Source organism: Bombus fervidus, chromosome 1, assembly GCF_041682495.2.
Source record: "Bombus fervidus isolate BK054 chromosome 1, iyBomFerv1, whole genome shotgun sequence".
NCBI classification, from domain to species: domain Eukaryota; kingdom Metazoa; phylum Arthropoda; class Insecta; order Hymenoptera; family Apidae; genus Bombus; species Bombus fervidus.
In genome coordinates this window covers 5,094,178-5,109,969 of record NC_091517.1, presented here as the reverse complement: position 1 = coordinate 5,109,969, position 15,792 = coordinate 5,094,178, and the positions used below count along the sequence as shown (strand labels likewise).

The following is a 15,792-nucleotide window of genomic DNA, read 5'->3' as shown; positions in this document are numbered from 1 at the left end:
GAGATCGTCCCTCGCCGCGAAATTGATCCAATTTCCTGGGAAGCACGCGACAAGGAATGAAAAAGGGGATGAATGGCTTGGTAGGTAGGAATAGGAGCAAGAACCACGAGCGAGAAAGATAATCGCGGCGGTCGTAGGCATCCCAGAAAGTTATAAGAACCGGAGACCGCAGTTTACTCGATTTGGCGAGTGAATACTCGCGTTACATCCGAACCGCTTTTAGCCTCCTTCCACCTATTTCATACCCTCGTTTTCCTTCCTACGATTCAGGGTAAAGTATGTGCCATCGACGTTGAATTTCAAACGATGCTGCAAATCGAACGAAGCCCCCCATGAATCTTTTCATTCGAATACTGCAGCGCTGACGATGCCACTGGAGAAGTTGGTTGTCAAGCTTGCTGAAAAGGGCAGGTTACCCTCGACGTTTGAATGACGTAGAGTGACAGAGGTGATCGAAGCCGATAAATCGTGATAAATGTCGGGAAAATGACGGAAAAATAATGTGAAAACAATAAAAGAACGATTCCAGAGATTGAATTAATTTGAATTGCGTGTAAAATTTAATTTTCCCTAGTATTGTGTGACAATCTTTAACGCCAATGGCCTAAGCGTAAATGATTATTTTTCGCATGTGGAAATTATAATCTTAGAGTACAATTTCGAGAGACAGCAGAATATCGTACGAGCATTAAATCCCAAGAACAATTAAAAACATAAATTTTCCTGAACCAATTCGTGTTCGTTCTTTTTTTTTAAATAAAAGAAAAGTTACGTGTTTTCAATGGTCGCCTGCGTAATCCTGACAAATCGTAGGGATCGATCATAGAAATGAAAACACACGGAACGAGATCAATCGCAATATTTTTCGCACCGTCCCTATCAATTCATATCTCCGGTAAGAGAACTTAACGAAATTCCAATCGATCTCTCATCACAGTAAACGTTGCAGGAAAAGTATTGTCCTACTAGCATTTCGACATCAAGGCGGCGTACGATATCGAGATAGGATTCAATCGTCGCTATAGTTTACGAATCGAAAATCGTCGCACGATTAAACTATAATTTCTATCTAGAATCAAAGGAGGGAGGTAATTGTGGAAATTCGAGCACGTGCAACGTCGTAACACGGCTACTTGTAAAATTATACGAATACCTCTGGGTTTCTAACCGAATATTTGCGACTGATACTTAATCATAAATTTGCACGATCTATTCGAACAACAAGAATAAGAAGAAAAGCGGCATCAATTCGAATAAACCATTCTTCGATATTTTTAGTTCACGCATATTCGTACAATATACGATACATTGGACAAAATAAAAGGTACGAATGGAAAGACCATCTGTTTTCAATTAAGAGTCAAAGTGTTTAGTTATCAACGAGGATTAATTTGTGCAAGGGTTCTTTTGTGGTCACACGTTTTGTCTACTTACATGTCTCGTGTCAGCCGCAAGAAGGGGCGTGTGTGCCTGCAACAATGAGTGCCCAGAAAATTAGACTGTGTAACCCCAATAGAATTCTTATTTGGTTTCTAGAGTTTCATGCTTCGGAAAAGACTCTGATTCATTCGTCGCCGAGGACACGAGTTCCCCGGGCCAAAGCATGCTATCATGCGATAACACGCGCCGGGAAGGGGTCATGCAAGGGAGCAAGAGTGAAACTGCCTTTGGACCAGCAATCAAATCTAACGCAGGCTTTCCAAAACATTTCTCTCCGATCGCTATCTATGAAACAATATGTACTTTTCAAAGGAAAGAAAAAAGATTTCTTTTAAACTTGCATTCGCTGAAGAAGCTGAAAATTTTTAGAGCAACAATTTTACTTGTAACCTGAAAACGTTAAAAGCGAAGTTGCAACGTCCGTGATATTCAATATCGAATTAAATTTTAACTTGGTTTATTGATGTTCGTCGTAGAACAGAAGCAAAATAAAACGTAAATTAAATATTAAATAACTAAGTATATTTGCCCCATAACGATAAAAGTAAATTAATTCTGATAGTTTAAAATGTAAATTTTACTTTTTTTCGAAAATGCGGAGGAACAAAAGAAAAGGTGGTTCAGTAGTTTCCCTCGTAGAATATCATGTAAAAAACGGTAACGCAAAATTCTTCGAGGAAATTTAACATGTTAACTGGAAAAGTTTGTAATCGAGCGGCAATTCGAGTTCTCGAATTTCCTTTTACAGAGTCCGTGTTCTACGGAAATATGTTTCCATCAATTCTCGAAAAATAGATTTGCAAATCGCATCGACATCCTGCAAGTTTTCTAATAAGTTTGAATTTCGTAATTTGACCAGTTACACTTCCACCTTGAATTTTTCCTGTTCTTAACTTTATCTCATTGGTTTCCATCAAAGAACCGGACGATGTGACCTATCGCTTTGTCCGCTTATCGATGCATGCTCAAGCAGCCACTTTACAATATATCGGTTATGTACACACATTTTTGCGGAACATTTAACCTGTTAGGTGCGATGCGCCACTATAGTGGCTCACTCTACTGACTTATTCACTCACCGTTTGAACTAAATGATCTTTTTCATTTGACAGTGTTATGACAGTGTTAACAATATACAGACAAAATATATAGTCTTTGTTTTTGATACGCCAGTGTTAGATATCAATTGTTGCTTTCCGTTAAAATAAATATGTCATTATTAGATGCTCTTTTTAACATGCCGATCCGTATCCTTATAATTTTTTAGAATCTTCAACCTCAAAATGTCCATCACAAAATAGAAAACGAAGAGCAATGTGAAAAACACTATAACACTATGAGTGAAAATTGTGACGTGGGTCTATGTGTCGTATCGTGTTTTAAAATATATCACACTCAATTGTATTATTAATTATTAAAGTAACTTATTAAAGTTAAAGTATATGCATCATAAAAGAAAAATTAAAATTTCATTATCAAAAACTTCATTCCAATGTGCTTGCGTAGAGAACAGCCGTCGCACATTGGACGTTTCCACGTAATTCGCGTCAAACTCTGCTGTACAGAGAAACAGCCCCGCACAAAATTCAACCGTACCTACAAGGTTAAATACCATTCTCCACAGTGTAACATTGATTCGTTCGTTGAAGAAAGAATAATCGCAATTCCTACGCGTAATATTGTTTAATTACGCGGTTGAAGTTGAATTACGTAAAAGAGCGCTTCAGAAAAGAATATTTATTTTCACTTTGAAAATTACACATCCCAGTTCTGTTTCTTTTCACGCCGATAGCCTCCATTAGAAAGCAGTTCCTCTGATTGATGAATCCGTCGCGAATATTTCACTCTCTAGCTGGAAAACAAACGCGATCGTCGCAACGAGGGAAAGATCTCCATCAACGGAACGAGAAGAGATAAAACGAGGTTATGGGACTCGTTATCACCGGGTCGGAAAGGAAAGGGGGAAGCCACAGTTGCACCTACTCCGCTACTCGACGAGATGATCGAAATGAATCACCAACCTCGTCTCATTTCCATCGTGTTCCTAACTCCTATTCTTATCTTGTCATTTTGTCCCCTGTTTCTCTCTGCAGAGCCAATTCTAATCGTAATTTATTGAAACTTGAATCGATTCGTGCTGGTTGTACACAAACGCGAATGTCTAACGAGTCCTTCGGGTGCTATTGCCATAGAGTGAAATGTATTATGTCGGCGTCTGTATGCGGGCCATTCAGTTTGAGCCCTTCATTATTAAAACATTTATGTAACGGTCTCGAATCCAACAATCGACATTTATACAGAAACGTTCGCAAAATGAATCGCGTCCCAGTTTGTATCCAAGAGTACAGCCCCACAGATATTTTGCCATCTCGAATAGCGGCAAAATTAATTAAACGCTGATAATAGGAAGTTTTGCAAGAACAATCGAAGTTGTATCGGCGAATGGTAAAACGGATCGATCCTCACCAAGCTGTTACCTTTGTCGTGGTTTCGAATGGCCGCATCCCAGAATTTGATCTCATAACGATAAACAAAAACGCCGCGAAATAACAATAGGCCGAAAATAAGAGACAGATAATTTCCTCACTTCGTAAAGTCGAGAACAATGAAAAGCCTCTTCTGGTGAGTGCAATGGGAGGAAGATGGCTACCATCGTTTGCTACCTCCGTCAAACCACTCCCTTCACTTTAATCCGCCTCGATTCCCATCCCTTTCATGCGGAAACGATAAGAAGTCAAGAAGTCTTCTTCAATTCCATCGGGAAATAATTGCCTGAAAATAAAACGGGACAACCTTGGAGGGAGTCGAGGTGGCTGATCTTGAAAAAGAATCGGCAAGGTAGGAAGTGAAAGTTCATTCAACAAGTACTCCCCAGATGGAGGAGAAACCATGCTAATACAATTGCTTTGCGATGGAAACCAGGCGTTTTTGTTATTCATGAATCCACTAGACGATATCAGAGTTTACGCCCACTGCGAACTTGTCGGCGCGCTTAAACGGTGAAATTTAATCGAGCAGACACCCCGAGAATCAATAAAATATCGAGTGCAATAAATTCGATTTTCGCCTTTTAAGGTAAAGAAAGAGATGATCTCTTGTTGGAAGCGAAACGACATTGAAGAGCAATTTTCACCGGATTTCTGAAAGAAAATGTATTCAGAGAAAAGTGTGTAACGTTGAATAGATATACCTATCGTTGGAAAAGAAAGTCGATAACTAGGGGATTTTACGACGAAATCTCGTCGTTCTTGTTATTCATAGAGCTGCCATGCGAAATATGAATTGATGCACTCTAACGCGTATAAGCGTACTTACGTATAGAAAATATGCAAACCCTGTGGATAAAACTGAATATGGAATATCCGTATTCGTGTTACGACACTATGAAATATTCGGTATTTCCTCTCGTATATAGCCAAACTAATTGTGTATACAAAAAGCGATAAATTAAACGGTGAAATTGCACTTCGTTTGGATAAAACTGCTTTTTTAGTTTTAGTACAATTAGGCAAATTTACAAATATGAACATTTTTGGTGTGACGTTAAGAGATAAAGAATTACGTTATTATGAGACAAATTACATTTATAACATAAACAGGGATTTCATCGTTATTACTGAGATTAAAAATCTGCGTGCGTTTGTATCTCTATTAAGAATTATTTTTTATACTCTCCATTTTAATTATGATAAAATGGTCTTAATCAATCTCTCAGAAATCGAAACTTCATAATATTTGTAATTAGATGTAATCGAATATTTCCCATATTTTGATATCTAAAGATTATCAAATATTTAAATGTACAGTCGATGTGTTTATATTATTTATATAAAAACTTTAAAACTCTGCAACACGTGAGCTTTCGAAAAATCAATTCCGACAAATATTCTCCACAAAACACTTCAATTGAAACGACACGTTTCTCCATCAAAGGGACTCTTCACTTGGAAACCGAGTATTAGAGTTCCATCTCTATTTTTCTGGAATACCTGTTATGTTTTCACAGCAAAGTATGCAGTAAGAGACAAATGAGAAATAACATTGCTATTTCGTAAAAGTAACTTGTAAACAATTCAGTCGTCTGCCATTTTGTACCACCTCAGACGATTTACACGATGATTCCATTGACTGTTCGAATATTTCTGTACGCAATTTCTCGTATCTCGCATTCAATCTTCGATTTTCCCGTGGGAAAAGCGCAGCTTTCCAACCTGGAAATACTATAGTTCACACGCGTGCAAAAATAAAATAGAATCACTGCGAAACAAATATCGTTGTATTCGCTGGATATAATCGGATCATTATTTAGCGAATTTATTATTTTAACGAACATTGAATTTCTTTTATTTCTTTCGCATAATATATAAATTCATTTATGATTTCCTAAAACTAAATTTAACTATTTTTAAGAGGAAAGCCATTTATTCTGTCACATTAATTTCATTCAATGCAAAATAATCAATTTACTTCCTTTTACGACAAAAAAAATTAGATTTGTTTCCATTAACGTATTTCTCAGAGTAAAGTGAGAGAACGCTGCGTCGTTATAATTGTTTGAAAACAAGAGCAAGAAAAAAAATGGTAAACGGCCACGAAATGAATTTTCTTCTGGAAACTCGTTTGAGAAAGCATCTAGCTTCGCTTCTAACCGAAGAGTAAAAAAGAGCAAGGCAAGAAATTTGTGACGAGGAGGATGAGGATAGAGGGCGGAGAATAGAAAAGACAGTGCAGACCTGAATGGTAATTAATTACCAGAGACCACTCGCTGTCGCCGGAAGCTCTCGATTCGCGATGCACGGTGAAATATGAAATTCAATTAGCTTGTACGTGAGCACACTTCCGAATCCACAGAATTAGGACCACTGTCCGTAAGTTTCTTCCACGATTTTCCGAAAACTTTTTCTACGCATGACGCTGGGAATTAACTTCCCTGAATTTTTTTCTTTATGTAATTAGGATAATTTGTTGTTCAATCTCTCGCAGTGATGCATCCGTGTTGGTAATACAGTTTGTCTCGACGATCGAAATATATTCGTTCGAATGCTTGCTCTAATTTGTTTACGCGTTTATCCTCGCGAATTACGTATATTCTCGTTTGCCTCGTAAGAAAATTAGCATGGTTTCAATCCAGGAAAAATTTTCGGAAAACCGTTTCGTTCAACGGATACGGCCCCATTATTTGATATTCCCTCAGTGCCCTTGCGTTTTTACTGTATATCTATCGAATATTTCATTTCGAACCAAAAGTAATAAAACTCATGGAGAAAGTAATCATCTACCTGAAGCAAGTACTCTGCGTCATTAACGGGAAAAGTTTCGTTTGCGTGCGTGCATACCTATTTGAACATACCTATCAAATCGTTTAATATAGTTGCACCGTGTTCTACGTTTCGTTTGATGTAGGAAAATGGGAACGTTTTAAGATCATTCGCGAGGAAAATTATCTTGCTTTGGTTTTAAAGCGTGTTGGATAAACATTATCTCGTATTACGTATGAGACAATTGCGGTTCAACATACTCTGATTTCTGTAGATTTCTTTTAATCTTCTAGTACCAAACCGGTTCGAACGAAGATTAGAGATGTAACGGAAAAATGAAAATTACACGGTTATGCGAGATACGATTTAACGAGCGTATAATTACTCAATTTTTACAGAAACGCATTAGTAATATCTCAGCTTTCTAATCAATCACAATAATTAAGAGACACGTCAACTGTAATCTATCATCGGTTTATATTTTATCATTTTTTTACTTCAATTCTTTCCTTCTGTCTTTTTATACCACAGATAATCACATCAGTGTATAATATTACAAAATTTAGATTCTTCACATTTTGTTTTTTTATTATACGCGAAGGAGGTGAGGTCCAAGAAACTGCGAATGCAGATGCAAACAAAAGTAAGAAGACCGCAGCCTTTTCGTCGTTAATGTATTTCAATCCGCACGCACCACAACTGACAAAGTCGTTTTCTTAGAAAATGGAATGATTCGGATTCGGCTACATTTACACATTTATGGAATATCGATTTCCGGCTCCTCCGGTGGAAGAGACAGCCTGGAAGCTTTCGTATATTCACAGACTGAATTCGCCGAAGGCTAGACCGCGTTAAAGCCATCGGGAACCGCAGTCGTGAATTCCGATCGATCAAGTTACAATACAAGAAGCGTCGATAATAGCAACATTATTTTATAATTGAGTCGTAAACTTTGCAGCAAAATTAATATACCTGAGTGTGACTCAAATTAATCGATGTTTGAGCTGGTATAGTTTACTTAAAAAATATCTCAAACGAAAGTTTATTGTCGCTAAATAAAGGATGCATTAATACAGAAAACACAAGACGACACTGGTTATTTTCGACAAAGAAACACTTCGAAATCTTCTTTTATATCAATATATCTTTCATTTAATATCAATGAACTTTAATTTAAAACCTTATAACGACTAATTTGTGTCACAGACTTGTATATGCATTTTTTCTTTCTTTTTTTTTTTTTTATATTAAAATTTCTAATGATACGAATATCGTATAATAAATAAACGAATGAGAGTAAATTTCCTGGAAAATAATACTGAAGATTTTTTTTAATATAGCAACCACAGTAAGATCGGAAGTTATCGTTCGGCTCAATAGCCAGCAGCTTCGACTTTTTAAGAATATGGTCTCCGATAGCTTCAGAGAACATCCTCAATCCGAGCTCCGAAAATTCTATCTAGGATGTACGTCGGCTGCTCCCGTATTTACATGCGCATTCTAAAAGAGATGTAAGCAAAATTGCCCGGGGTTTTGCGGGATCTCTACCCCTTGAACGTCGCGTACGTGTGTGCGGCAACTTTAAAACTCGGGAACAACTTCAGATGGTGCGGGAATAAAATATGATTCATTCCTCGCAGCGGGAAAGGCACGTAGGTAAATCCTTGCTGCAGATTTGAGAAATCTCCGGATATAATTCTCCCGTTCTTCCTCCGCGGCTTCCACCCGCCCCAATGCCACGCTAACATTCTAGCGTATTCTATTTTGCAAATGTATAATTTAGACATCGAAGGAATATGTCGATGTAGCCTAAAATTTTGTGCAGAAAATACGTGACTTCTATATTAAAGATTATCTTCCTCGCTTCCATTCCCGTGAAAAATTATTCGCTTCAAATAAAATTTTCCATATTCGTGAACAGGTAAAAATCAAATTCACCAAAGCTTCAATGTGCTACGTGGCTTTACCTAAATCCCACAATTAAAATGTTCTTGAAACAATCCCGAATTCCTCTGAGCCAATTACTAAATCACGTAGGATTACGGCGTTAATACAACAATCGAAGGGGAATGCCTTTTTAACGTGAAATTTAATTACGCATTATTCATCTTGCTGTCGTATCTGACAAGGTGGTGTAAAAGCCTCGACCGGATTTCGTCTTTGATGTACTTTTTCGTTTTTTCCTCGCCGCAAGTCCGGTGAAAGTTTCAACTTCCAAATCCGATCAAAAGCTTTACACGAATGTCAGCGCAGCTGGTGCTGTGCACGAAAGATTCGAGAACCTGTTCAGCAAAGTCGTTTAAGGAATTTATAAATTTTCGTTTTCTATGGCGATAAAATACCTACTTCATATAAAGCTTTACTGTCGATGTTATTAAGAGCGTGGAATTTAGAAACAAAGTGATTACTCTTCAATTGCATCGACAAACATGTTTATCCAGATAAGATCAAGAAAAACGTTGGTATAACGCGTAACAATTTCATCAACAGCTTATAATCAGACGAGACGATGGAAATCGTGTTAGACAACAAAGAGGCGGAATTCCTTTATAACGTATCTTCTACTGCATCGAAATGTCTTGTAATCACGCGACGATGTCTAAAGATAAAGCATTTTATCAATTCATTCTTATCGCGCGCGACAAGAACTACTCCCTCCGCAATAAACCGAAAGAATCTATCGGGAAAACTCGGAGAGAGTTTAAGAACGACCACGATCGTTGTCAATTATCGGGTGTACGTGTATCTATCATATCTGGGAGAAACCAGGCAGACGAGTTAAATCGATTATAGTCAAGTCAGCCGTCCGAGATGCCTCTTGGTAATTGAAAGATGCCTTCAATCAGCGATACCTGAAACCATCGATGAAGAAATCATCTCGCCGGTGCTCTACATTCGTTTCCATCGTTTTCCTTGGGTGAATTTCCTCGTTTATATATGGGGTGATTCGTTTTTAATTTATATATACAGTGCTCCCTCGAATAACGCGGTTTCGATTATACGCGGATCATTTTTCTTTTTGATAGATTTCTTTTTTTTTTTTTTTTCTTTACACGTATTTCGAATCAATTTATTTAGCATATCTTTACAATTTCCCCTATCATGACGAATAAGAGAAATGAAAAAGAAGAAATGCGACTTCGTTCGTGTGAACTAATTCCTCAAAAATTGCCGTTATATACAAGAAGCAATGGCACCGAGTTCAAACACATAAGTATGTCTCCGCGAACTACATAACTACAGTTTCACCGCAGATATGCGTAAGAACAAATGAATTCTTATCGTTTTCTTCTTCAAACAGTTTCTTAACTGTTTAAATTCAACGTTGCTGGTCAATGCATATTGCAATGATTTCAAAAAGGTAGATTGCATCAAATCGCCTTACAGTGAAGAATAGTACATGTTATGCACGTGCATTGGAAAAACATAAATGTGTTTATGTATACATATGAGTATCTATGTACGTTACTTTTTATGGGAGGGAGGGCCTCCGCAACTACGCAGATTTCATTCTGCGCAGTCAGTCAGTGCTCTTAACCCCTGCGTTGTTCGAGAGAACACTGTATCAAGATCGAAAGAGTGGAGTTTATGAGACAACAAGATTGAAAAGTGCCATCGATATTGTCAGGTAGACGTTATTATTGGAATTTGTAAAATTTTATTCGAATGTGAATTCTGGTCAGCATCGACGACAATATACAAACGCAAAGAAAACAATGATGGTTAACAATAAATAATGGTAAAACCGTATAAAAGGAACTACCTAGCTGTCAGGGGCAGAGTCGGATCGGTAATAATTCTTGTTTCGTTGTGCTACGGGCAATAGGTTTGCGTCCCTATCACGATGGCTTGTTTATTATTCAAGCAAGAGAGGAAAACGAGAGGGAAACTGAGCAGTATCGAATGAATTTGCAAGTTAATTGCCAACCATCTCCGTCATTACTCTTTAAATAATAACATTGCCATGTTACGTCGAAACAAGAATCGCGTCCAGAACAGAGAAAAATTCACGCGATTGTTTTTCAGAGAACAGAAACAAAGCGGCAGTAGTCGATCATTGGCAGGTTAATTAATTAATTACTAATTGGTTAATTAATATCTTCTATTGTAAGTCGAATAAAATGCAGAAACGAATGTTTATAAGCAAAATGCCGACGTTTCCATCCATCTGTTCAATGTGTGTTTTACTCATTCGTGCGAAAACAAGAAATGAAATACCAGATTCTCGCGTCAATTGTATACTCGTGGTTTAATCACGTTAATTTACCGCGAGCGCCATTAAGCCGATCGCTTTTTTTTATTTCGATCGCAATGAATGATGCCACACGTGTCGTAATCGCAATTACATTGTATGTTTCCAGCATACAAGTGTGAACATTAACGAAATCGGCTTTGATTCTCGAATAATCCCGAACCCTCTCTCACCAGCACGTTCATTAATCCACGTTATCACCACACGGGAAATTCAAAAAGTATCGTTATTTACGAATTCCAGTGGATCGTTACGACGAACACTGACAAATATTCCGGTACAGAGCCGGTGAAAACGACTCACGGTCCGACAAATAGGTCCGTGAGAGATAAGTCGCCGGTTACAAGTGGATGGTTACGGAACAATGAATGCGGAAGGACGGTCAGAAAAGGTCAAAGCCTGGCTGGTATTGGCTTTCGAGCCAGCAGCCTGGTCAGTGTCCGTCCGGTGAAATACGTCCGCGAATACGAACGGCCGTCCATTTGTCGCTTGTCCGTGTCTCCCTGTTCCACCCCCGATGCTAGCCCATCCAGGCAGAGCACCTTCTCTCGGCCTCCGACTACTACTCCGCGACCTGGTTGTTCTCCATTTCTCAGCCGATCTAATTTAACGAGAATGCCTGCCATGCACACCTACGAAACCTCAGAGGAGGTACAGGAAAGATCTATCTAAACAAATGTGTTCTTTGATCTCATTTCTTGAGGATTTTAGAGGTGGTCACTTTAATTTTTAAATATTGTGACTATATGACTGTTCTTGTTATAAACTAAAATTTATAGAATATTTTAACATAGTTATAAATGAAGAATATCATCAAAATTTTAACGCAGCTTCCGCTTGCAAGAAATATATATGAAGTATAATATTTATTATTATAATAAACCGTTGAGGATGTAAATATATAATAATAATCTAAAAGCTGCTAAATTATTAATCGTAATTGAAAAATCACTTTTAATAACATCGATAGAAATTGGATATTATCGCCCAACCTTATTATATATCACCTTCTATGCAAGTTCATTTCTGCTTGATCCTTTGTAACCTAATAACCATAATAGTTTGAGAAGTAACTTTTAGTTATTGTAACGTTATAAAACATCAAGGAATGACAACAGACTATCTTTTAAGTCTTATGTTTATTAAAATCACTGTGTATTTGGATCTGCAGAAACATTCCATATCTCAACATCACGATAATTTTTCTCTAAAATAACATAAAATAAAATAAAATATTAATTCATGAATGCACTAAGACTTCAAAGGTTTAAGAATACAACTTTCTCTTTTTTCTTTTTTTTTTTTTTTTTTTGCTAAAGGATCAACATATTTTCACCCTTGTCCAAAGAATGGCTCTCGTAAACCAAGGTCGGTAATATGTTAACCGTAGAATGTAGAGGCTAGAAATGGACGTTTAGGAAGATGGTAGAGAGAGAAGCTTTCAATGCCAAACGGAAAGTCCAACAAGCGTGGTGGCTTAGTGGCTGTTTCCCTCATCCAGCTCATTATTCATGGCCTCAGAGCTCCTTGCATTCGCGCATTGACTCGTCTACGCGACAGTAGAAAAATAACTTTTATCAGTATCAGAAGAAAGGCATGTCAAACTCGTTCGAGCATCACTTTCATACGATTCACTGGATTTCAGCTCGGAAACCTTTCAGGTTTACTTCGATCATATAAAATATTGGCCAATGCTTCCTTGTGTGATATGTCGATATCACATAGAGAAAAGGGATAAATACGATTAAATTTATTACTGTCACCGAATGAATGTAATTCATAATCCCCGCGTTACACGCGAGATATACCACAAGTTTGTAATCCGAAAATACGATTCGAACCTTAATAAGAATTAAGTTCAACAAAGAATCTCCGTGAGCAACGTGGAGACAGTGACGTAATGTTTCTAGGCGCACGATAAATTGGATCGTTCTTCCTCAGAGACTCTATCTTGGTGCAAACTGACTTTTTCCTTCCTTCTTTTATCTCTGCTACTCTCGAAGCATGCCTGGGAAATGTACGGCCCTGGGAATCGTCCCGTCACTTCGAACTAGGAACGCTAACGATCCACCGAGTGCCGGTTGTTGTCCAACGTGAAAAGCAACACGGTAATCGTAAACGGCACCTCGCTGGAATCTAACCGTACTGCGCTTCTATTCCATGTAATTCGATCCCAACTTTCCGTTCCAGTACCATAATAAATTTAATGAACAAAGAAATTTTAGTTGCTCGCATAATATTGATATAATCGTAAAAATCGAGGAACATACGATCGTAATTCTCCGCAATTAAGATAAGGTGTAGTACAAGTTACCACGTTAAAACATCAAAACGAATACTTCACCCATGAAATTACAACGATAACAATTTGCTATTTCAAGCGAAGTAACAAATAGAAAGTTACAGGCTAGAGCAGGTCAGGAAGAGTATATACAATAGCATTAAGATTCAAGTGGAACAGTTTACGGAAACTCTCGGCGAACCAATCAGAAAATAAGATATAACGGTGTCGTTGCATGTATTATTCATAGCATCTCTTCGCCGACTCTAACTACGGCCCGTTGAAAATTTAAACCGATTCATGAAAATACACTTTCGATCAGACATTATCGTTGATTTGAACTAAGAGCATCGTTTACGATAGTCGTGTCATAATATCATTCCTCGAGCAACTGAGCTACAAAATCTATGTACTACGATTCCTTTGAATCAAACTTGTTTCTCAAAAAATATTATATTTATAATATTATATTTATATAAAGATGACAGAGGAAAAGCGCGATAATTCAAATTTTTCGGGTTTTTTAGAGGAAAATTCAAAATTTAGTATCATATTAAAATATCCCTTTTTAGTCATCAAATACTTAACTATAAAATTTAGAAAATCGGGGAATGGAATGCATCGAGTTTTTTCCATGCAATCTTCATATCGGAGATGAACAAATTCGGAGGCCAATACCCAATGGTCAGTACCAAGGTCTAAGAAAGAATTTGTGTAAATCAAGGTACACCATAAAAAGGTCTACTCTAATGGTCACCAAGCTACAGACTACAGGGTACAAAAGACAAAGCAAAAAGGTCAGTAGATGAAAGCAAGACGACAGAGGAAATAAGAGAAAGATCGTGATGTCTGGCACGAAACGTATAGAGCCAGCAGCCTGCCGTGAAACACTCCATTCAATGGCGTTTGGTCCTCAGCTGGGGGTGGAAAGAAGTTCTTAGGATATGGGAGCAACGTGTGCAAGTTATACGATTCAACATTCGGTGCACACAGCTCGAGCCGAGGTTTGCGGAACAACCTCCATTTCCAACCACCTCCGGAAGGTCGGTCGAGGTAGGTCTGCGTTTGACGAGAATAAGAGGAACGTCAAAGTTAGCGGTTCTCAACCTAAGAAGCCGATATTGTTTTTCTACAATTCTGTTTATTTTATTATCAATTGTTCTCAATTTCGTGAGTCACCGTATATTTAATCTCAATGAAGATACGTGACCATTTTTTTATGTGATATATTCAAATTTCGATAGATTAAAATAGAATTAAAATAGAAACTTTTATTCGACTGTTTCTCGTAATGTTAAATTGCTTATTGACACTAATTATAAAAGTATTCAAATGGCGTGCGCTACATCAGTAAAAACACAGCTGTTCGAAGAGATGTATCGAAGTACATAATCCACACACGTGGCGAACTGTGTTAAGTGTCCTCGTCGATTCAAAAACTCGATACGCATCGGAGGTTTACGCGACTGATCTATAAAGGATTGGCAGGCTGTTTCGAGGATGTATCGTACGTAAAGTCTGGAACTATTACGTATTTTGCTCGAAGGTCGTACCGATATCCAATTACGGGATGTGTGTGATATGCACACAATATATGATCGACGCGTACGCAAACACACATGGATGATCTTACATAAGAACGTCATACTCTCACGCATTGCTTAGAGGACGAGTCACAACACCATAGCGAGAAGAGGAAATGCATACACACATGTCCGATCGAGGTAAAGAGTCACTTTAATTGTCAATTGGTTGTTAATCCACGTCAATTATCACAAACTTGTTTATCGCAATACTTTAGTTATATACGTGTGAACGTGTCAACTAGAACGGAATGACCTTGGAAACATTATCGAGTATAGCTACATGAGCGAATTAAATGACCTCCGAGTATATTGTATCGTATAAGCACATCGCTCGAAAGGATCGCGAAGCCAATTTTCCGGATTATAAGGGATAATTCTCTGAGATTAACTGGAATGGAACGAAGAACTTCTATAGAGTGTACATAATCAATGTTATAGGAAATTTTTATGATATATTTTGTTATGATTCTACTTTTTTTTATTTATACAAATGTATGTTTTTGTAATCATTTGAAATATAAGATAAATTTTTAAAAGAAAAAATCTACTAACGGAGAATTAACAAGGAATTTACGTAAAACAGATGTTTACTTGTTTAACGAACGAGAAGATCTAAATATTGACTAAGACACAGCTTCACTCCTAGAATTCTACCTTAAAATTGTTTCGGTGTTCGCAAACTGTGTACCTTTGAAAAGCTTACGTCAAACCACAATGTCCAGGTTGACTTAGGACGGACGAAGCTGCCCGAACGTGTCGAAATCAGCTGCCAATGTAAACTGCGTGCTTACGACGCTCGGTAAAGCTTTCTAACACGCCGCTGATTTTGTGAGAGAAAACAAACGCAGGCCGTACAGGATTTTAATCGAACTTGCCTGCTTTCGAAAGGAAAATTTATGGTCGGTTTAAAAGAGATTCATCGATCGTCTACACTGCACACCACCATCATAAATCTTAATAAGAAAATTTACGGAA

The 15,792-nt window shown here is 37.6% G+C and overlaps 1 protein-coding gene across 23 annotated transcripts in view; it reads right to left on the bottom strand.

Moving 5' to 3' along the window:
* Dlg1 (MAGUK family member discs large 1) overlaps window positions 1-15,792 on the bottom strand; it is a 530,764-nt gene that overhangs the window by 112,766 nt on the left and 402,206 nt on the right. For 21 of the 23 annotated variants that reach the window (XM_072004650.1, XM_072004679.1, XM_072004697.1 and 18 more), the window contains one exon: window positions 1,435-1,470. The exons of the other annotated variants lie outside the window; for them this stretch is intronic. In XM_072004650.1, the coding sequence (XP_071860751.1) occupies window positions 1,435-1,470 (36 nt within the window). The remainder of the gene's footprint in view (window positions 1-1,434; window positions 1,471-15,792) is intronic. 23 annotated transcript variants of the gene reach the window in all.